Source organism: Oncorhynchus masou, chromosome 5, assembly GCF_036934945.1.
Source record: "Oncorhynchus masou masou isolate Uvic2021 chromosome 5, UVic_Omas_1.1, whole genome shotgun sequence".
In the NCBI taxonomy this organism is placed as follows: domain Eukaryota; kingdom Metazoa; phylum Chordata; class Actinopteri; order Salmoniformes; family Salmonidae; genus Oncorhynchus; species Oncorhynchus masou.
In genome coordinates this window covers 70,922,537-70,947,407 of record NC_088216.1, presented here as the reverse complement: position 1 = coordinate 70,947,407, position 24,871 = coordinate 70,922,537, and the positions used below count along the sequence as shown (strand labels likewise).

At 41.8% G+C, this 24,871-nt stretch overlaps 1 protein-coding gene across 2 annotated transcripts in view; it reads right to left on the bottom strand.

Annotated features, from left to right (window-relative positions):
- LOC135540177 (extracellular sulfatase Sulf-2-like) overlaps positions 1 to 24,871 on the bottom strand; it is a 58,743-nt gene that overhangs the window by 15,361 nt on the left and 18,511 nt on the right. For both annotated transcript variants that reach the window (XM_064966613.1, XM_064966614.1), the window contains exon 2: positions 5,796 to 6,048. In XM_064966613.1, the coding sequence (XP_064822685.1) occupies positions 5,796 to 5,970 (175 nt within the window). In that variant the 5' untranslated portion in view covers positions 5,971 to 6,048. The remainder of the gene's footprint in view (positions 1 to 5,795; positions 6,049 to 24,871) is intronic.

Below are 24,871 nucleotides of genomic sequence, written 5' to 3'. Positions count from 1 at the left end.
TAATTTACCCATGCTTTAACCATTGATAGATCTTTCTGCTTTAATAGTTGAAAATGAGAGTAAATAGCAGACAGAACCTCTGGATGGGAATGTAAAAATCCACTCTATCACCAGGTGCCTTCCCAAACTTGTACCCCATAGGACCCTATATTCACAATGCGCAGACCTCAGTCTGAGATATAGAACCCCATAGGTACGAAGCGCTGACTGTAGTCTGAGATATAGAATCCCATAGGTTCCCTCATGAAGTTTGCCCTAGACTGTAGTCTGAGATCGCTTTTTTGTGCTAGAACCACATAGGCAGGAAATACACGCTTACTGTAGTCTGAGATATAGAATCCCATAGGTATGACTATTTCTCACTCCGCGCTGACTGTAGTCTGAGATATAGAATATTCCGCAGACCTCAGTCTGAGATATAGAACCCCATAGGTACGAAGCGCTGACTGTAGTCTGAGATATAGAATCCCATGGTAGATAGTCTGAGATATAGAACCCCAATCCCTGTAGTCTGAGATATAGAATCCCATAGGTATGAAGCGCTGACTGTAGTCTGAGATATAGAATCCCATAGGTACGAAGCGCTGACTGTAGTCTGAGATATAGAATCCCATAGGTATGAAACGCTGACTGCAGTCTAAGATATAGAACCCCATAGGCAGGAAACGCTGACCGCAGTCTAAGATATAGAACCCCATAGGCAGGAAACGCTGACCGCAGTCTAAGATATAGAACCCCATAGGCAGGAAACGCTGACCACAGTCTAAGATATAGAACCCCATAGGCACAAAACGCTGACCACAGTCTAAGATATAGGACCCCATAGGCAGGAAGAGCTGACCACAGTCTAAGATATAAACTCAGCAAAAAAATAAACGTCCTCTCACTGTCAACTGCGTTTTCTTTCAGCAAACTTAACATGTGTAAATATTTGTATGAACATTACAAGATTCAACAACTGAGACATAAACTGAACAAGTTCCACAGACATGTGACTAACAGAAATTGAATAATATGTCCCTGAACAAAGGGGGGGTGTCAAAATCAAAAGTAACAGTCAGTATCTGGTGTGGCCACCAGCTGCATTAAGTACTGCAGTGCATCTCCTCCTCGTGGACTGCACCAGATTTATTGCTGTGAGATGTTACCCCACTCTTCCACCAAGGCACAGGCCAACAGGCCTACAAGCCCTCAGTCCAGCCTCTCTCAGCCTATTGCGGACAATCTGAACACTAATGGAGGGATTGTGCGTTCCTGGTGTAACTCGGGCAGTTGTTGTTGCCATCCTGTACCTGTCCTGCAGGTGTGATGTACGGATGACGACCCTGGCAAATCAAAACAAAGACGCAGTTCCTGAAAACTAAGGAGACCCTTTGAGTTGAATATATCCCCTAGATTATTGACCCCTTTTGCAGACCAGGCTCTAGACTAAAAATGTTTATTACCGGAAGTAAAAGCCTTGTTATGCCATAGAGGTGTATGGAGAGGCCATTTCCAGTTACCACCTACACACTTCTCAACCTTCCTAAAATTCTATATCGTATTAGAAATAATAGGACCAAAATACAACATGCATATCTTATTAGATTTTCCAGAAAATAACACATCCTGCAATCTAATAGCTGAAACACGTTCTTCCTCAATAGTTCTCCAAGAGACTGATGTAGACTGATCACACCATGATCTAAGTGGACGTAGCTGGAAATACTGGTGGTAAATAAAACAATTTGGTAATGCAAGTCCACCATAACACTTCTGTTGTTTTAACACCCCGAACCTATAATCTTTGTGTTTTTGCCATTCCAAAGGTATTTATGTATACATTTATCAATCATTCCCCAATAGCCTACTAGTGGAGGGAGTGGGATCATTATGCTCAGGAATCTAATACATAGCAACACACCCTAGTTTGTAAAGAAGCAGGCAACTTCTCCCAAATGGTTAAATCTCGATCAGCATCCTAGTAAATGTTCTCATAATTATACTTCACCAGACCATGCATAGATGTTTGTATACTAATAACCAAATAAATTAACTGTGTTTTTATAGGAATTGTTGAGGGAAGGGGAACTTTCTTGGCTGCTTCATTAAGCAACATTAATGCTGATTTTGTCCAATTTATCTTATACCCGGACGGACAGCAATTTGAATTCTTCAAATATGGATAATAAAGATGAGATTGAATTCTGAATATCTGTCATATATAGGAAAATATCATCCGCATGTGATATGAGAGGAAGATTTAATCAGTATAGGAAAAGCAATTACATTCTGCGTTAGACGTTGTGCTAAAGGTTCTGAGTAACGTTGGGGATAGGCCGTCTCCTTGTCTACATCTCCACAAAATAGGGAATGGACCTGAGTGTATGACATCACTAGACACCATAGCAACAGGGTTAGAATATAACACACAAACCATATCGGTAAAATTCCTTCCCAAACCAGATTTCTCCAAAACAGTCCACATGTACTACCATTCAAGCCAGTCAAAAGTCTTCTTGGCATCTAGAGACAGCACAGCACACGGTGTGTCCATGTCACGACTTCAACCGAAGTTCGGTGTTTGACGTCGACGGTTTTCTAGTTGCCTTCATTTTCCATTTGTTTTGTCTTCATTGTACACACCTGGTTTCCATTCCATAATTATTGTTCCCTATTTAACCCTCTGGTTCCCCCATGGTTTTGTGCGTGTTTGTTCATGTTAAGTTGTCTTGTATTTGTGAGCTGGAATATTTTCTCCTTCTTGGAATATTTTGTTTTTGAATAAAGTTACAAATATTACTCATCTCTGTGTCCTGTGCCTGACTCCGCCTTACAAGCATCACCTAGACTTTTGACAGTCCAGCTGTTGTGTTTCATGTATTACATGCATTCATCGATGGACATTGTCAGCTTCAACCTTTCATAAAACCTGACTGCTCTATCTGAATGAACTTATCCTAACACAAATACTTTGCCATCCGTAACGTCAACACTTTTGAACAACATTTTTGGTCAGAATAAATTAAAGATATCAGACGACAATCTGTGTGATCTTCCCCTTTCTTTGGCAGTAGAGAGATTAACGCCCCCAAAATGTAGTAACAGTTCAGATGGAATGGCATCCGGGCCAGGCGATTTACCCTTTTAGCACCTTTCAGTACTGACTCCAGTTCCTCTAATGAGATGGGTCGGCCTAATATGGGCAAATCAAGATTATCTAAAATATGTTGGCATTTGTCCATCTCAGACTGGATAGAATATTTATATAACTCCAGGTAAAAATACTTCAATGTTGCATTAATATCCTGCTGATCAGAAATTAAGTCTTTAGATGGGTCTGAAAAAAATCTGTAGAAATACAAGATTCATTTTGTTTCAGTTTTAAGGCTCGACGTCTGCGTAGTTTGCTCCCATTAAAACAATAGTTCCGCCTCACTCTATGCATGATGAACTCAGTTCTCCTCCTTAATTTAATAAATCATTCAGTTCCAGTTTGACCACCCTCAAATAATTTCTGACATTATTTGAGTAATTTCTTTTCAGGTTCTGCTCAAGTGATTTTAATTTTGGCTCCAATAACTTCATTCTGTGATTCCTGGCTTTATTGAGGTGAGACGCAAAAGATGATGTAAAGTCTCTGATAAACCCTTCATTACCCATCCATGTAAACCTTGGGTCCTCTACAGAGTCCTTGTTAAGAATTCAACCTTTTACTTGAAATTCAGCAACAAACAATTTGTTTTGAAGAAGGGTCGTATTAAAACGCCAACGTTTTGTTTTATTCACTTTAAAGTTCACATCCAGTTGGGTAAGCAGGGGATTATGACCTACAAGAGTCGCAGGCAATATTTGTATTGGCGTGACATACATACTTAGAGTACCCAAGTATAGAAAACAATCAATTCTAGAGTATGATTTGTGATATGCAGAAAAACAGGTATAATCTTTGATGCCCAGATTCTGAACTCGCCACACATCAGAGATATTGCGATTTTCCGTCATTGCATTCAATGCTAATGGTGCTGGTTGTTGGGCACGTGAAAAAGATTGTGTGGATCTATCAAGCTTGAGATCAAAAACTGAAATCATATCTGCTGTGGCGTACAGCAGGTCAGCCACCAGGGGGAGACTCGTCGAGGCCTGGTGACAGATGGAGTATACATCACAAGGCTGGACGTGCCAGGTCTCGACGGGCTCTCTGCCCAGGACTAATTGGGTCTGATTGGGGAGTTGGTGAATAATCAAGGGCTGATTGCTCACCAGCTATACAAGCCCCATAACGCTGCCAGAAGGGCAGCACACAGGGAGGACTGGGGGAAGTAAGGTGACTTCTGTGTAGTTGGAGACGGTGCCCGAGCGAAGACGAGGGAGTTGAGTTTCTGTGCCCGACAGACATGGAGCCCAGAAGACTGTATCCCGGAGAGGGTCTCATGGGTGAGACCTATCCTTTTGATTTGTTATTTAATAAACACCCTTGAACCTGGCTAATCATACTCTGTCCGTGTCTGATCTGTGTAAACGTCTTGACCAAACCTCCTGGTCTGCTACACTGCCCCTAAAACCAATTCATACTCTGAAAGTGCTAACAATTCTTTGGTAAGCCCAAGGGAAAAGCTGTCCTCAAAAACAGTGGGTTTATAGATAGACACAAATGCTACTTTCTTGCCATATATAGACGTGCTACATTATAATAACTGGACCAAAGCGCAGCGTGATCTGAGTTCCACATCTTTTTAATGAATAAAGTGAAACTCACAGCAAAACAAAACAATAATCTTAAATGAAACGTGAAGCTAATAATAGTGCTAACATAGTCAAGATCCCACAAAGTACAAAAATGGCTGCCTAAATATGATCCCCAATCAGAGACAACAATAAACAGCTGCCTCTGATTGGGAATCATACCAAGCCAAAATAGATATATAATTACCTACATGACCCACCCTAGTCACACTCCGACCTAACCAACATAGAGAATAACAGGCTCTCTATGGTCAGGGCGTGACTGTACCGCCCCCCAAAGGTGCGGACTCCGACCGCAAAACCTGATCCAATAGGGGAGGGTCCGTGTGGGCATACCACGCTGCATTTTGGTCCGTTCCTTACGACGATTGTGACAATATGATCCCCAATCAGAGACAATAATAAACAGCTGCGTCTGATTGTGAATCATACCAGGCCAACATAGATATATAATTACCTAGATGACCCACCCTAGTCACAACCCGACCTAACCAACATAGAGAAAAACAGGCTCTCTATGGTCAGGGCGTGACACCTGAAGTGTCCTTGCTAGTCTTTTCAATAACTAAAGTTAAATTCCTTTTAATCAAAAGGCTCCACTAGTGGAAGCAGAAATTTTATAAGAGTAAATATTTTCTGTGATGTGTCGCCCATTTTAATTCATGTGTACTAAAGGCTTTTCAGGCTGATGCCAATTATTTAGTGAAACAGATGCTCAACCATAAATTCTTGGTTTTCAAAGAAGGTGAGTGGGACAAGGGGAGTCAGCGAGGCCATTATACTGGCACTCCAGACCAATATGCAGTTTAAAGGCTAAAACGGGTAGGGAGATGGCCAGGGTTTGGCACTCAGACAATGGATACCATAGGCCACTCACTCCATGGCAATAATAGAGCTTGACTTTGAGGGGGCAAATGGAGAATGCATGCGCGCACACACACGCGCACACACACACACACACACACACACACACACACACACACACACACACACACACACACACACACACACACACACACACACACACACACACACACACACACACACACACACACCCTGCTGTGTCTTACCCAGTTCAATGTCCTGGTCATCGGTGAGGATGATGATTATGTTGGGTCGGACGTTGTTGCGTGCTTGACGGTCCCTCTGCAGACGGGTGCGGTGGCGCTGACCAGAGAACAAGGACGAGCCCTGGGCCAAGGAGACCACCCACAGGAGGAGGAGAAGGAGGCCCCATGCTGCCATGGCTCTACCCTGTGTTCTTCACCTCTTTTTCACTGTAGCACGGGGCACTCTGCTGCTGCCGCAGCTCCCTCACTCCACCTGACAGACACAGAGATGAGACCAGACCGAAACATTACGTAACATTCAAATTACTACAATCTGCTAGCTATGCTATGACAATTAAAAACATGTAATATTGACAAGTGAGAAACTGTGATGTATGGTCATCAGGAGTATCTCTTGGTCTCTCACTCTCTCTCTCTCCCTCCCTCTCTCTTTATCTCTCAACTATCTCTCTCACACACACTCTCACACACTATACTCTCTCTCTCACACACACAAAAGCAGAGGCATTACATACAGGGTGCTCTTCCATACAATGACCTGTTCGGGCTCCCCTCGTTAGAGCGGTGCATTAGAGCGGTGCATTAGAGCGGTGTCATTGCCACAGTGTAATAATCTCTGCTTATAAACACATGGCTGCCAGTCTGGAGCTAATGGGCCTGGGTCTGAGCCAGGGGCCCGGGGCCCGGGGCCAACGCTCCCTCACCAACCAGACAGAGCAGGGGGAATGTAGCGGGGCAGAGGTGAAGGAGAAGAGAGAGTTTAAAGACTGGATGAGGAGACAGAGATTATTTGGCGGCAGGTAGTCTAGTGGTTAGAGCGTTGGACAAGTAACCTAAAGGTTGCAAGATTAAATCCCTGAGCTGACAAGGTAAAAGAATATGTCATTCTGCCCCTGAACAAGGCAGTTAACCCACTGTTCCTAGGCCGTCATTGAAAATAAGAATAAAAAATGTAAAAGTGTGTATTGAACAGTCAACTAATAAAGTGCTCATGAGATTGATTCCAGACAACGTAGACTTGGTGGTGTATTTTCTAATTATCTGATTTATTAACTTCGTTAGTACAATTTCCTCTAAATGATAGCTTCATGCGTAATTTGCTAAATTTCTACTTGTTTCATGCTGACTTGATAACATAAGTACACCTCTGACTTATTACAAATGAAACCCCCCATAGAGTTTGTCATGGAAACTGTTAATTACATATACAGTGCTTTCAGAAAGTATTCATACCCCATTACATATTCCATATTTTGTTGTGTTACAGCCTGAATTCAAAATGGATTAGATTTTTTCTCTCTCACCTATCTACACACAATACCCCATAATGATAAAATTAAAACATGTTTAGAAAATGAATTACAGAAATATCTCATTTTCACCCCTGACTCAATACTGTGACTACAGCTTTGAGTCGTACTAGATATGTCTGTAGTTCAGCTTTGTAAATCTGGATTTTCTCCCATTCTTCCTTGAAGATTTTCTCAAACTCTATTAAGTTAGATGAGGAGAGGTGGTGAACAGCAATCTTCAAGTTTTTCCATTGACTGTCTATGGAATTCAAGTCTGGGCTCTTAGCTGAGCCACTCAATGACTTTCACACTCTTGTTCTGAAGCCATTCCAATGTGTCAGGACCCGGTTTCGAACCTGGGTCTCCGGAGTGAGAAACAGTCACTTAACCAACTGAGCCACGAATAGTCAGCAGAACCCAGAAGATGAGGCAGACACAGCAGTACTTAAGACGGTGTATTTAAGAAAAAATCCTTAAATACAAAAAATGGCAAATCCAAAAGGTGGTAGGAAAAGCACAAAAAGGCCTCAAAAGAAACTCACAAAAAATAAACAAAAACAAAAAACAGAATACCACAAGAGCGTCACCCGGAATCGACAAGAGTACACAGAACACTAGGGCAGGGTGCTAACATACAAACACAGAGCACAGAACTGAGGGAAACTAAGGGTTTAAATACAATTAGAGGAAACGAGGCACAGGTGCAAATAATAATGGGGATCAAGGGAAAAACATAAGGACAAAAAGCACAATGGGGGCATCTACTGACCAAAACCCGGAACAACCCTGGCCAAATCCTGACACAATGTTGCTATTTCTGTGTGCTTGAGGTCATTGTCCTGTTGGAACGCAAATCTTCGCCCCCAGTCTAAGATCATTCTCACTCTGAAACAGGTTCTCATCAAGGATTGCCTGTATTTGGCTCCATTCGTTGTTCCCTCTATCCTTACCAGTCTCCAAATCCCTGCCATTGTAAAGCATCCCCATAGCATGATGTTGTCACCTCCGTGCTTCATGGTAGGGATAGTGTTAGATGTGTGAAGAGCTGTGTCTGGTTTTCTCCAGACATAGCGCTTTGCATTCAGGCCTAAAATAATAAGACCAAAGAATCTTTTACCTTCTGCTCTCAGAGTATTTTACATGCCTTTTTGCAAACTCCAGGCGTGCTGTTGTAACGGGTGGGAAATGGCTAGCTTGTTAGAGGTGTGCGCGCTAGTGACATTTCAATCGGTGGCATCAATCACTCTGAAAACTTGAACTAGTTGTTTCCCCTACTCCATAAGGGTTGAGGGTTTTGTGGAGAGATACAGTGCATTTGGGAAGTATTCAGACCCCTTGACTTTCTCCACATTTTTTTTACATTACAGCCTTATTCTAAAATGTATTACAAGTAAAAAACTGAAATACCATATTTACATAAGTATTCAGACCTTTTGCTGGGAGACTCGAAGTTGAGCTCAGGTGCATCCTGTTTCCAGTGGTCATCCTTGAGATGTTTCTAAAACTTGATTGGAGTCCTCCTGTGGCAAATTCGACTGGACATGATTTGGAAAGGCACACACTTGTCTATATAAGGGCCCACAGTTGACATGTCACAGCAAAAACCAAGCCACGAGGTCAAAGGAATTGTCTGTAGAATTCAGAGACAGGATTGTGTCAAGGCACAGATCTGGGGAAGGGTACAAAACATTTCTGCAACATTGAAGGTCCTCAAGAACCCAGTGGCCTCCATCATTCTTAAACGGAGGAAATTTGGAACCACCAAGACTCTTCCTAGAGCTGGCCACTTGGCAAAACTGAGCAATTGGGGGAGAAGGGCCTTGGTCAGGGAGGTGACCAAGAACCCGATGGTCACTCTGCGAGAGCTCCAGAGTTCCTCTGTGTAGATAGGAGAACCTTTTAGAAGTACAGCCATCTCTGCAGCACTCCACTAATTAGGCCATTATGGTAGAGTGGCCAGGCGGAAGCCACTCCTCAGTAAAAGGCACATGACAGCCCGCAGTTTGCCAAAAGGACTCTCAGACCATGAGAAATAAGATTCTCTGGTCTGATGAAACCAAGATTGAACTCTTTGGCCTGAATGTCACGTCTGGAGGAAACCTGGCACCATCCCTACGGGGATGCATGGTGGTGGCAGCATCATGCTGTGGGGATGTCTTTGAGCGGCAGGGACTGGGAGACTAGTCAGGATCGAGGCAAAGATGATGGAAGATAATTGATGAAAACCTGCTCCAAAGCGCTCAGGACCTCAGACTGGAGTAAAGGTTCAATTTCCAACAGGACAGCGACCCTGCACACACTGCCAAGACAACGTAGGAGTGGCTTCAGGACAAGTAAAAGATGGCGCCAAAGAACATGGCTGACGTTTTGCATTCTCCCAACCAATCGGGGTGTGACTAGGGTGGGTCATCTAGGTAATTGTGCAATTTTTTTTAATTTTTTTTTGCATTTTGTGTAACTTATTTTTTTACTTAATGTGTACATAATGTTTCTGCTTCCGTCTCTTATGACCAAAAATAACTTCTGGACAACAGAAAAATGATTACTCACCGCGGACAGAAAGAAACTTTTTCCTTTAACGAGTCCGACAAGAAGGATATCCTGCTTTCACTGGAACAGGCCCAGATCCACGCATTTTGCGTGAAGAAAAGACACCGGAAAAGGGGACGCAGATCGGGGATCCTTCTGAGAATTCGGAGGCGAGCGAATAAACTCTCAATGCCTTCCATTTCCCTTCCTAACGTGCAATCATTAGAAAATAAAATTGATGACCTACTATTAAGATTATCCTACCAACGGGACAATAAAATCTGTAACATCTTATGTTTCACCGAGACGTGGCTGAATAAAGAAATGGACAATATAGAGCTGGCGGGATTTTCCATGCATGCACCTGCAGAACAGAGACGCTACCTCTGGTAAGACGAGGGGTGGTGTGTGTCTTTTTTGTCAATAACAGCTGGTGTCTAGCTGTCTAGTATTAAAGAAGTATTGCTCGAGGTATTGCTCGCCTGAGGTAGAGTACCTTATGATAAACTGTCGACAACACTATCTACCAAGAGACTTCTTTCTCATCTGTATTATTCGTAACTATCTATTTACCACCACAAAGTGAAGCCGGCACTAAGATCGCTCTCAACCAACTCTATAAGTCCATAAGCAAACAAGAAAATGCTCACCCAGAAGCGGCGCTCCTAGTGGCCGTGGACTTTAATGCAGGCAAACTTAAATCAGTTTTACAACATTTTTACCAGCATGTCACATGTGCAACCAGGGGGAAAAAATCCTAGACCACCTTTACTCCACACACAGAGATGCATACAAAGCTCTCCCCTGCCCTCCATTTGGCAAATCTGACCATAATTCTATCCTCCTGATTCCTGCTTACATTTCAAAAACTAAAGCAGGAAGTACCAGTGACTCGGCTTCATCAATAAGTGCATCGATGACATTGTCCCCACAGTGACTGTACGTACATATCCCAACCAGAAGCCATGGATTACAGGCAACATCCTCATCGAACTAAAGGCTAGAGCTGCCGCTTTCAAGGAATGGGAGACTAATCCGGACTCTTGTAAGAAATGCCGCTATGCCTTCAGACGAACCATCAAACAAGAAAAGCCTCAATACAAAATTAAGATTGAATCCTACTACACCGGCTCTGACACTCGTTGGATATGGCAGGGCTTGAAAACTATTACGGACTACAAAGGGAAACACAGACGCGAGCTGCCCAGTGCCGCAAGCCTACCAGATGAGCAAAATGTATTTTATGTTCGCTTCGAGGCAAGCAAAACTGAAGTATGCATGAGAGCACCAGCTGTTCTGGATGACTGTGTGATAACGTTCTCGGTAGCCGATGTGAACAAAACCTTCAAACAGGCCAACATTCACAAAGCCGCTGGGCCAGATGGATTACCAGGACGTAGACTCAAAGCATGCGCGGACCAACTGTCAAGTGTCTCCACTGATATTTTCAACCTCTCCCTGACCGAGTCTGTAATACCTACTTGTTTCAAGCAGTAGTCCCTGTGCCCAAGGAAGCGAAGGTAACCTTCCTAAATGATGACCGCCCCGTGGCACTCATGTGAGTAGCCATGGCCAGGTCGCAATTGTAAAATGAGAACTTGTTCTCAACTTGCCTACCTGGTTAAATAAAGGTGAAATAAAATCAAATGTAAGTAGCCATGAAGTGCTTTAAAAGGCCACAGATCCACAGATGACACAATCTCAATCACATTCCACACCGCCCTTTCTCACCTGGACAAAAGGAACACCTATGTGAGAATGCTGTTCATCGACTACAGCTCAGCTTTCAACACCATAGTGCCCACGAAGCTCATCAATAAACTAAGGACTCTGGGATTAAACACCTCCCTCTGCAACTGGATCCTGGACTTCCTGACGGGCTGCCCCCAGGTGGTAAGAGTAGGCAACAACACGTCTGCCACGCTGATCCTTAACACTGGGGCCCCTCAGGTGTGTTTATTTAGTCCCCTCCTGTATTCCATGTTCACCCACGACTTCATAGCCAAACACGACTCCAACACCATCATTAAGTTTGCTGACGACAAAACAGGGGTATGCCTGATCACTGACAACAATGAGACGGCCTATATGGAGGAAGTCAGAGAACTGGCAGTGGGGTGCCAGGACAACAACCTCTCCCTCAATGTGAGCAAGACAAAGGAGCTGATCGTGGACTACATGAACACGCCCCCATTAACATCGACTGGGGCTGTAGTGGAGCGGGTCGAGAGGGTCAAGTTCCTTGGTGTCTACATTACCAACGAACTATCATGGTCCAAACATACCAAGACAGTTGTGAAGAGGGCACGACAAAACCTTTCCCCCCTCAGGAGAGGGAAAAAGATTTTGCATGGGCCCCCAGATCCTCAAAAGGTTCTACAGCTGCACCATCGAGAGCATCCTGACTAGTTGCATCACTGCCTATTATGGCAACTGCTCGGCATCTGACTGTGAGGCGCTACAGAGGTTAATCCGAGCGGCCCAGTATATCACTGGGGCCAAGCTTCCTGCCATCCAGGACCTATATAATAGGCAGTGTCAGAGGAAAGCCCATACAATTGTCAGAGACTCCAGTTACCCAAGTTATAGACTGTTTTCTCTGCTACCGCACAGCAAGCGGTACCGGAGCGCCAAGTCTAGGACCAAAAGGCTCCTCAACAGCTTCTTCCCCCAAGCCATTAGCCATTAAATTGTCACCGGACAATTTACATTGACCCCTAGGTTGGGGAGAGGAGAGGGACGAAAGCAGTACTGTTAAACTGCCATGTGCCCTTTTCTCAGGACTGGCTTCCTTCTGGCCACTCTCCCATAAAGACCAGATTGGTGAGGTGTTACAGAGACTGTTGTCCTTCTGGCAGGTTCTCCCATCTCAGCCAAGGAACTCTGTAGTTCTGTCAGAGTGATCATTGGGTTATTCACCTCCCTGACCAAGGCCCTTCTTGTCTGGTTGCTCAGCTTGGTCGGACGAACAGCTCTAGGCAGAGTCTGAGGTGGTTCCATGATGGAGACCACTGTGCTCTTGGAAACTTTCAACGCCAGAAATGGTTTTCTACCCTTCCCCAGATAATATGCCTAATCACAATTATATCTCAGATATCTACAGAGAGTTCCTTGGACTTCATGGTATAGTTTCAGCTCTGACAAGCACAGTTAGCTGTGGGACCTTATATAGACAGGTGTGTTTCTTTATAAATCATGTCCAAACAATTGATTTGGCCACAGGTGGACTCCAATCATATAGTGACATCTCAAGGATGATCAAAGGATATCGGATGCAAACATGTTTTCCCTTTGTCGTATTGTGTGCAGACAGGTGAATTTGTTGAATTCAGGATGTAACACAACAAAATGTGAAATAATGTTCACAAATACATTTAAAAGAAGTGAAATGTCCTTGCTGAAATTGTTCCTAACAGACTGACATGACCTTGTTTTCAATTCACAGTTTGAAGCAAAGACCTTGCTGAATAGAAAGGTGTTGTGGTGTTCCTTCTCACAGCTTTGAGTATTAGCATTTACTATGACATTGCTGCAATGCCATAACACTGTCTATGAGTCCAGGCTCACTGGTCAAATGTAAAAGAGCATCACAAGGCCTCTTCACAAAAACAATTAACCAACTGACTGAGCGCGTTGACATGTTTCCGTCTATTATAATGGCCTGTGTTTGCTCAGTGTTGTTTGGGTCTACAGGGAGAGCATGTCCCCCAGCATGGAACCTGTATGAACACAAAACAACACACAACCTCAGCCTCCCTCTGCTGCATGGCAACACACTCAACAATATCAACCTCACTGGGATGCTTTTGAATAGGGGGACAATAGAGCACAGACACGCATGCATGCATGCACTCACTAACACACATGAACGGTCGCACACATACACACACACGCATGCATCACGGGGACACACACTTCACATTAAAACGAAATAACTTACAATTCAAATCAATCAAAGGTTTAGAATGTGGGCTATTAATAACACTATTTCACCACTTCCATCAATCTCAAGAAAGTACTAAAATAACTAAGTCAGTTGGTTATGTTACTATTCCAGAGGAGGGGTGGCTACTTGTTTCTGCCATCCCCCTGCATCATCATAATGTTGAAGCCCAGGGATATCCTCATGGAGCACAGACCTCTATGTGCCAAAATGTACCAGTATCCAAGCAGGTCCTTCAGGCGGTGTACCTCCTGATTCCATAACACACTTATCCCCTCTCCAATTTGTAAGTCGCTCTGGATAAGAGCGTCTGCCAAATGACTTAAATGTAAATGTAAATGTCCATACTAACACTCAAGCTCTCACACACACATATTATGCGCATTTACCACACCCTCTTAGCATGCAAGTATGGACCCACACACATAATTTGCACCCATGCATAACTACACCCAAGCACGCACACACACGCGCGCACATGCACGCACACACACACACACACACACACACACACACACACACACACACACACACACACACACACACACACACACACACACACACACACACACACACACACACACACACACACACACACACACACACACACACACACACACACACACAGCTGGGCTGTCTGCTTTAATTCCTGCTCCTCTCTTTCTGCCTCTCTTTCTCAGGGCTTTGTTCTCTCTCTGGAGAATGGATGAGGTTCTGACCTGGGGGGGCTCTGCTGTTTTACATTCTCCTCTGCTTCTCTCTTCCTCTTTTTACCCTCCCGTACCCCTCTCCATCCCTCCCTTTTCCTCGCATCGCTGGCATGTGGTGAAAACTAAAACAACAACAAGGAACACTATACAAAAACTTCATTAAACAGCTCTGTCGCCAAACACCAGAAATGCCTGGCCAACACTGCTGCCAGCCAGGACTTTGTCAATATATAAAGGAATAGATGGTTCAATCCTTTCCATTGTGAGTGTTTGTGCTGTATGAAATACTGCAGCAACAGCATTACAATTTTTGTCCAACTGCTTACACACAAAATCTTTTCATGTCCACGATTTTTTAAACCTCTCACTCAAAGTGCAAAACTGCACACCAAATATCCAAAACCATAAGCTTTTTCTCAGCCTTTGACTCAGTTGCCAATTGCATGAAACACTTTTTTCAAAACACTACACACAATTCTCTACCTAAAACACAAAAATCTAACAGGAAGTGACTTGCTTTCCTTTTCCAAACACAACCAAAATGCTACACTTATTCACCAGGTCACACACACACTCCTCACATGTGCAAACACTAATAGCTTAACTGATCACTAACCAATCACTGCTTTACTGTAGTATAGGCCTATAAATAGGTCAAAGGTCAGATGACCTGTTTTGAACAATGGATGCCAACAATGGACAGAGAGCAAGAGGAGTAGGAGGGAGAGGAAGAGGACGAGGGCAAAGAAGAGAAGGAAGGAGAGCCATCTCTTGATGAGATTAGGGCAAAACTTGTTGATCATGTGATCAACCACGGTTTGACCATGAGAGAGGCTGGACTGAGAGTCCAACCCAGCCTAAGTCAATTTACGGTGGCGTCCATAATTCAAACCTTCAGAAATGAGAACAGGTATGCAACTATCTAATGACTATTTTAGCATTACAGTAATGTACTGTAAAATACGTACGACTGCATAGTATTGCATAAACATTTGTAACTCTAAGCCATCCATTTACTGCACTGCATTGACTGAAAGAGGTTGGTTATCATGCTGTATTACATTGTTTTGTACATTGTTTACAATTCCTATGCTGAACACATACTGTGTTTGAATTCTGTCCAGAGTGGAAAGGCAAAGACATCATGGAGGATGAGGACGCTTGTTTACAGATGTACAAGAAACAATTATAAATATGGTCTATGTGGGGACATAGAGGTTGCCTCTGTCCAAGGTTGGATAAATAAATAAATAAATAATTGCTCATGTTTCTTGGCCCAGACAAGTATCATCTTCTTATTGGTGTCCTTTAGTGGTGGTTCTTTGCAGCAATTTGACTTTGAAGGCCTGATTTACATAGTCTCTTCTGAACAGTTGATGTTGAGATGTGTCTGTTACTTGAACCCTGTGAAGCATTTTTTGGGCTGCAATTTCTGAGGCTGCTAACTCTAATGAACTTATCCTCTGCAACAGAGGTAACTCTGGGTCTTCCTTTCCTGTGACGGACCTTATGAGAGCAAGTTTCATCATAGTGCTTGATGGTTTTTGCGACTGCACTTGAAGAAACTTTCAAAGTTCTTGACCTTTTCCTCATTGGCTGACCTTCATGTCTTAAAGTAATGATGGACTGTAGTTTCTCTTATCTTATTTGAGCTGTTCTTCCCATAATATGGACTTAGTCTTTTACCAAATAGGGCTATGTTCTGTATTTAACCTTTATTTAACTAGGCAAGTCAATTCATAACTAATTATTATTTACAATGACAGCCTACACCGGCCAAACACAGATGATGCTGGGCCAATTGTGCGCCATCCTATGGGACTCCCACCTATCGTCCAGTTGTGATACAGCCTGGATTCAAACCAGGATGTCTGTAGTGACGCCTCAAACACTGAGATGCAGTGCCTTAGTCCGCTGAGCCACTCGGGAGCTACTGTATACCACCCCTACCATGTCACAACACAACTGATTGGCTCAAACGCATTAAGAAGGGAAGAAATTCCACAAATGAACTTTTCACAAGCACACCTGTTCATTGAAATGCATTCCAGGTGACTACCTCATGAAGCTAGTTGAGAGGATGTCAATAGTGTGCAAAGTAGTTTTGATGTCTTCACTATTATTCTGCAATTTAGAAAATAGTAAAAATAAAGAAAAACCCTTTAATGAGTAGGTGTGTCCAAACTTTGGACTGGTACGTATATGGGCAATTACTCAAAACAGTTAGCACTGCTACACAAAAACCAGCAGAAATAACAACTCCTAAATAAACAAGAGCCATACAGTATGATTTCTACTGAATGCGTGTCAACATAAACATTCCCTTTAGTGTAAATGCAGTGAGTTGAGTAATGGTAGGTTTTTCATAATACATACATAGGAATATTCACACAGTGCTTTTGTGTAAATACTGATTATTTAAATTTAAACCATGCTGATACAAAAGGCAGAATGTTGAAGGCAGAATATTGCTCAGATCAGTTATTTTCCACTAAATGAAAGGCCCTACCACAGTGCTGATACTGCTGAATGAGACAGAATCATAGCAGAAGTTTTCTATTTACAGTTTTTCTCAATTGCTAAAACACTAAAACCCATTGGCTGAACAAAGTTCTCAGTTGCCTGGACTCATTTAGCTAATTATGCAGTCTGTTGTCAATACCTTAAACCATTTCACATGGTAAAACACAATTTGCACATCTCACTTAGACTTTTCAGCAAAACTCTAAACACATTCTCATTCTCAAAACACATTCTGCACTCTAATGCACATGTCATCCATACTGGTAAACACAAGTGGCAACAATCAAATACAAATAGAGAACACAATGTAATTGATTGAACACAACCACTCAAAAATTATTTAACCTGTTTGAAATGATGCGACTCAACCAATATAAGCCAGTTCAGAGAGCAAACAGGTTGTTGAAGGTGGGAAGGAGAAAGTCTGAGAATGGATACTGTAGTACAGTGCATTGTATGCTGTATACTGTACAATTGATGAATTGTATGGCCCTGAACATTGTGCTTTCCATTTATTAACAGTACTGACGGCTCAATAGATTTTGACTGGTTGCAGGTTCATATCAACAACAAACAAGAATTACAGTATCACAGAGACAAAAGACACGTTTGTGAGATGCAGGGTACAGTTGTCACACCCTGACCATAGTTTGCTTTGTATGTTTCTATGTTTTGTTTGGTCAGGGTGTGATATGAGTGGGCATTCTATGTTTCATGTCTAGTTTATGTTTGGCCTGATATGGTTCTCAATCAGAGGCAGGTGTGAGTCATTGTCTCTGATTGGGAACCATATTTAGGTAGCCTGTTTTTGGTGTTGGGTTTTGTGGGTGATTGTCCTGGTTCCTGTCTCTGTGATACTTTGATACTTTGCACCAGTATAGGCTGGTTTGGTTTTTGTGTTACGTTTTTGTAGTGTTTAGTTGTTTTCATTACACATGAATCTCAATAGCCACGCCGCATTTTGGTCCGACTCTCCTTCACCACAAGAAAACCGTTACAACAGTACTGTAAAAATAGGGGTACAAGGAGGAGGAAGAGCAAAAAACAAAATTGCAAAGAGCAAAGCAGAGTAGTAATTTCTGATCAATTTTGAGCTGCTATGATAAAACATGTTTTCGTTCATCAAAAGATAATGACGGAAAAATATGAATAATTTTTTAGATTAAAAATGTACTTCTCCCTGAGAATTGTATGTTTTGAACAATGTGTTTTAAAATTTTCAGTGTATTGTTTACTGACTGCTTGAGAGTCTATAGCATTTGGATCACTTTGTTTATGATTTGAGAGCAGTGTTTGATTTTGAACACAGGTATAACTGCTTTGAGGTGAATGTTTCATTTTGCAAGAGGAGTCAGAGGTTATGTAAATAGTGCTTGAAGATGATGTTTTGTGTTGAATGTTCTCAGGAAATGGAGCAAGGTTTCAGAAATTGTGTTTTAGCAATTGAGAAAAACTGTAAACAGAAGCACAAACCACAACATGAGTAAATGTGAATCTGAGTAGAACAGTGAGAGAGAGAGGAGAAAGAGAGAGAGAGGAGAGAGAGAGAAGAGTAAGAGAGACAAAGAGGGAAAGAGAGCGAATACAGCATATTTTTGTAAACCTGATTGACGATCAATAACCATTATCCAAAGGTATATCAATGCGGTCTGTATCTTGGTTAAAAGTGCTGCACAGGAAACTGTTACACACTGAAATCCTCCTCATGTAAAGTGACCATTGGAAATTTGAATGTTGAATGCTCTACTTCACCATTGGATTAAATGTTAATGATGGCTGTATCTTCCATGGATACAAATGAATTATAAATGTCATGACAACAGAGCTGTGCCACACTATAAGCTGTTGTGGTAAAACAGAGGTGAGTGTAGGGGCCAAACGCTTTCCTCAGAGGAGAGAGAGACAGACACATTTTAGCAAGTAGAACAAAAACATCAATACATAATATAAATCTCCAAAATATTTAGCAGTGGAGTTAATGCAGTTTTCTCATGAATAAAATATGTTTGGTTGTTCAATGAGCACCATCTCATGCATGCAAGCAATGCCCCAGGAAGAGTGGGCGAAAAAAATGAGAATATGAGAAAATGCAGAGAACCAAACTGGTATTACATATTAAAGAAGGATGAATGATTCCATCTGTACATTTCTCATATTTTAATCAGCTCCCTGACTCATAATGCCAATGAAATATGGAAGAGCCCAGAAGCATAAACCAGACTGAGTCTGGCTCAACCAATGTTCCAACTGGGAAAGGGAGAGGGAGAGAGAGGGAAAGAGACGGAGAGAGAGGGAAAGAGACGGAGAGAGAGGGAAAGAGACGGAGAGAGAGGGAAAGAGACGGAGAGAGAGGGAAAGAGACAGAGAGAGAGGGAAAGAGACGGAGAGAGAGGGAAAGAGACGGAGAGAGAGGGAAAGAGACGGAGAGAGAGGGAAAGAGACGGAGATGGAAAGAGATGGAGAGAGCGTGAAAGAGATGGAGAGAGAGGGAAAGAGACGGAGAGAGAGGGAAAGAGACGGAGAGAGAGGGAAAGAGACGGAGAGAGTGTGAAAGAGACGGAGAGAGAGGGAAAGAGACGGAGAGAGAGGGAAAGAGACGGAGAGAGAGGGAAAGAAACGGAGAGAGAGGGAAAGAGACGGAGAGAGGGGGAAAGAGACGGAGAGAGAGGGAAAGAGAGAAAGGGAAAGAAAGAGAGATAATCTTCTCCAGATTCTGATGTTCTGTCTGTTCGACGAGTCTCTCCCCCTCTGGCCAGAACAGTGCATTGTTATAACACTGTACATAGCCATAATATGACATTTGAAATGTCTCTATTCCTCTGAAACTTTTGTGAGTGTAATGTTTACTGTTCATTTTGATTATTTATTTTACTTCTGTTTATTATCTATTTCACGTGATTTGGCAATGTAAACATATGTTTTCCATGCCAATAAATCCCTTTGAATTGAACTAAATTGAGAGAGAGAATTTAATTGAGAGAGAGAGAGAGAGAGAGAGTCAAATTAAACAGAACAATTCTCTATCCATTTCACATTCGTGACACTCAATTTCTACACTCATCCACATCTCACAAAACGAATTAAACACCACACAGTAAGAATGTGAAACACATATTTCAGCCCATCCAACTACCTCATCCCCATACTGTTATTTATTTTGTTGATTTATTTTGCTCCTTTGCACCCCAGTATCTCTACTTGCGCATTCATCTTCTGCACATCTATCACTACAGTGTGTAATTGCTATATTGTAATTATTTCGCCACTATGGCCTATTTATTGCCTTACCTCCCATATCCTACCTCATTTGCACACACTGTATATAGACTTTTCTATTGTATTATTGACTGTATGTTTGTTTATTCTATTTGTGTTGTTGTTTGTGTCGCACTGCTTTGCTTTGTCTTGGCCAGGTTGAAGTTGTAAATGAGAACTTGTTCTCAACTAGCCTACCTGGTTAAATAAAGGTGAAATATATATATATTTTTAAATAAATGAATGCAGGTGGTTGGCAACACTATCAACTAGATTCCTTTGGTTATATTTGAGCCTGACAAGGCTTTGAGAGTGTGTGACTTTGTTCCCATTGGACAGAATGTGCCAGCTCTCCAAGGACCCTTGAATTTACCAACAAAAGTTGGTATTCAGATGCAAATTCTGCAATGACATGCCTCTATGTTAGAGGGGAGAGAGTATGTTAGGAGGATGATTGGTGTGTGTTGGGGGAGGGGTAGAGATTGGGATGGTGAATACTGTATATAACTGGAATCCCCCTTTTCACAATAATACTATATAGTTGTAGCGATTGCTATTCATAATCTATTCTCCACTTACACATCCATGCATTACAGGTTTTTTTTTGCAATCGCTAGGACCCATTTCTCAATACTTAGGTCACTTTTCACACATTTCTCCTAACCAACTTTCAACATGGCACAGCAGTTAATTTCACATCAAAAATGCACTAAAACTACCAAAATATTTCATATATGTCTCAAATCAACTCATTATTCCATAACCCTAGCAATGTTTGTCACCCAACAAGCACACTTTGTCACTCATGAAACAATGACCTAAAAAACATTAACAACAGGTAGCATTACACAATGTTTTCTTTTGTCAAATTTCTTTACAAAACAAGAATGACACCTCTCTACAGTTTAGAATTCACTGCAGTATATATTATAGGAATGAATCAGATGATGCAATATGCTTCAATATGTTTTATGTCATTTTTTGGCATTGACTGATTCCAAAATACAATAATTTGTGTGTACACCATCTACCGATACAGATACAGTAGCAATGCCCGTCAACCCTGTCTTCTGCATTTGGCACATCACATCTTATGTCATCTTGTGCAATACACATAGGAAAGAATAATTTGGCTTGCCAGGTCCATCCCTGGCAATCTTCTGCAGATATGTCCAGGCATCCAGCATTCATTGCATCCAGGAGGGACATTTGATCATGTGGATGGTGGTCATAAACCTTCCACCTCCATGAGGAAAATAATGATTCTATGGGGTTGAGGAGAGGAGAGTAAGGTGGGAGGAAAAGTGACACCATCCTGGGATGTGCTGTAAAACACTCTGTGACTGCACGGGAGTGGTGCAATGCCACATTGTCCCATACAATTACAAACGTTGGCCAATTTCACCTGACTGCAACCCTTTCCTCACCTGGCACAACCCTTCCATAGAGGTCATCCAGGAATGAAATGAGACGTTCGGTGTTGTATGGCTCGGTGTTGCATGGTTTGTGTAACAGCAATCCATCAGAGGATATTGCTGCACACATTGTGATGTTGGCCCCACTCTGGCCCGGGACATCCACTGTGGCTCTTTTCCAAATCACATTCCTTCCTTGCCGCCGTATTTTGGCCAAGATGAAACCAGCCCCATCCGCAAAGTTGAATATGTGGGGTGTTTGCCTGGCTTCAATCTCAAGGACTCTCTAAAATAAATCCACTTGGCAACAGAAGAGTTAGTCTTTATTACGGTAGTTTACATTATACATAAAAACATGCCATTGTGTGCCTCTGCCCTGTTTGGTTTAGTTCAAAACCAGTTCTGTATTTTATAGTCATCTTACCTAGACATATTGGTTTCTAAGTTGCTTGAGTTCCTCTCAAAGGGGACAGTGTACAACTGCTTCATCCTGACTTGTTGTTTCAGGACTCTAGAAATAGTTGTTACGTTTACATTGTGAATATTTCCAAATTTAATGTTGTCTGCCAACACTCTGTTTCCCGAATCTCTGTGAGGTTTATTTCATTGTTTCTGATGACCATGTCAACGATTGCAGTTTCCTGCGTAGCAGTGAACATTTTACCTCTCCCACCTGTGGGGGGTAACCGTTGGGTCCTAAGCAGAAATAGAAAAACAATTACACACAAGTGGGTTTGGAGGCTTTGCTCAATTTACTTCTGAAATGTGCAGTTCTGTCAGATGCCCTTGCAGAATGTACATCTTACTTGTTGTTTTGCTGGAAATTTCTCACAATAGATGCCACTGTTGAGCGTTGCAGATTTGGCTGCACTCTCAGACCAGCCTCTCTCATTGATAGACCATAATTTAATACATAATCAATTATAGTGGCCTTAATCTCATCTGAGACAGCTCTTGATCTTCCTCTCAGTCTTCTTCCACCACACATACATACTCTTCTCCCTCTCCCAGCCACTCTTCTTCCTCTGTCAGCCACTTCTCTTTCTCTGGCTGGGTCCATGTTTACATTACAGTAAAGCATTATTCCTAAAATGTCCTCTTTTGTATAGATGGTAACGAAATTGAAAGACTAACACCTGGGTAAGTGTTCAGCTACAATGGGAATCAGCTGTGGATGGTCTAATTGTTATGATAGTATTTCATTTTTTAGATTTGGAATATATTTAATTACGGTATTACTGTAGAAATGTAGCAAATTGCTGTCTTATTCAATTTTGTGTTATGTTAGGTTTTGAACTTAATATTAACAGTTTGAAAAGAATATGTAAATATGTGCAAATTTGCCTGTAGGTACATAGAGTTTTGGTGGTGGTTGTGTCTGAGTGAGAAAATAATTCATGAAATTTTAAAGATGTAGTCATTGAATGCATTTTGTGCTAAAGCAATGAAAAATGATCCACAGTTTAGCCCACATAGAGTTGTTCTCACTGTGTGGAGAGTTTTGAAAAAGTGACCTAAGTATTGAGAAATGGATCCTAGCGATTGTAAAAACTGTAACACATAGTACATGACATGGTATCCAGACATCATCCATGCATTCACACATAGTACATGACATGGTATCCAGACATCATCCATGTATTAACACATAGTACATGACATGGCATCCAGACATCATCCATGTATTAACACATAGTACATGACATGGTATCCAGACATCATCCATGCATTCACACATAGTACATGACATGGCATCCAGACATCATCCATGTATTAACACATAGTACATGACATGGTATCCAGACATCATCCATGAATTCACACATAGTACATGACATGGCATCCAGACATCATCCATGTATTAACACATAGTACATGACATGGTATCCAGACATCATCCATGAATTCACACATAGTACATGACATGGTATCCAGACATCATCCATGTATTAACACATAGTACATGACATGGTATCCAGACATCATCCATGTATTAACACATAGTACATGACATGGTATCCAGACATCATCCATGTATTAACACATAGTACATGACATGGTATCCAGACATCATCCATGCATTCACACATAGTACATGACATGGTATCCAGACATCATCCATGCATTCACACATAGTACATGACATGGCATCCAGACATCATCCATGTATTAACACATAGTACATGACATGGTATCCAGACATCATCCATGTATTAACACATAGTACATGACATGGTATCCAGACATCATCCATGTATTAACACATAGTACATGACATGGTATCCAGACATCATCCATGTATTAACACATAGTACATGACATGGTATCCAGACATCATCCATGCATTCACACATAGTACATGACATCATCCATGTATTAACACATAATACATGACATGGTATCATCATCCATGCATTCACACATAGTACATGACATGGTATCCAGACATCATCCATGCATTCACACATAGTACATAACATGGTATCATCATCCATGTATTAACACATAGTACATAACATGGTATCCAGACATCATCCATGTATTAACACATAGTACATGACATGGTATCCAGACATCATCCATGTATTAACACATAGTACATGACATGGTATCCAGACATCATCCATGTATTAACACATAGTACATGACATGGTATCCAGACATCATCCATGCATTCACACATAGTACATGACATGGGATCCAGACATCATCCATGTATTAACACATAGTACATGACATGGTATCCAGACATCATCCATGCATTAACACATAGTACATGACATGGTATTCAGACATCATCCATGCATTCACAAATAGTACATGACATGGTATCCAGACATCATCCATGTATTAACACATAGTACATGACATGGTATCCAAACATCATCCATGTATTAACACATAGTACATGAAATGGTATCCAGACATCATCCATGCATTCACACATAGTACATGACATGGCATCCAGACATCATCCATGTATTAACACATAATACATGACATGGTATCCAGACATCATCCATGCATTCACACATAGTACATGACATGGTATCCAGACATCATCCATGCATTCACACATAGTACATAACATGGTATCCAGACATCATCCATGTATTAACACATAGTACATAACATGGTATCCAGACATCATCCATGTATTAACACATAGTACATGACATGGTATCCAGACATCATCCATGTATTAACACATAGTACATGACATGGTATCCAGACATCATCCATGTATTAACACATAGTACATGACATGGTATCATCATCCATGCATTCACACATAGTACATGACATGGGATCCAGACATCATCCATGTATTAACACATAGTACATGACATGGTATCCAGACATCATCCATGCATTAACACATAGTACATGACATGGTATCCAGACATCA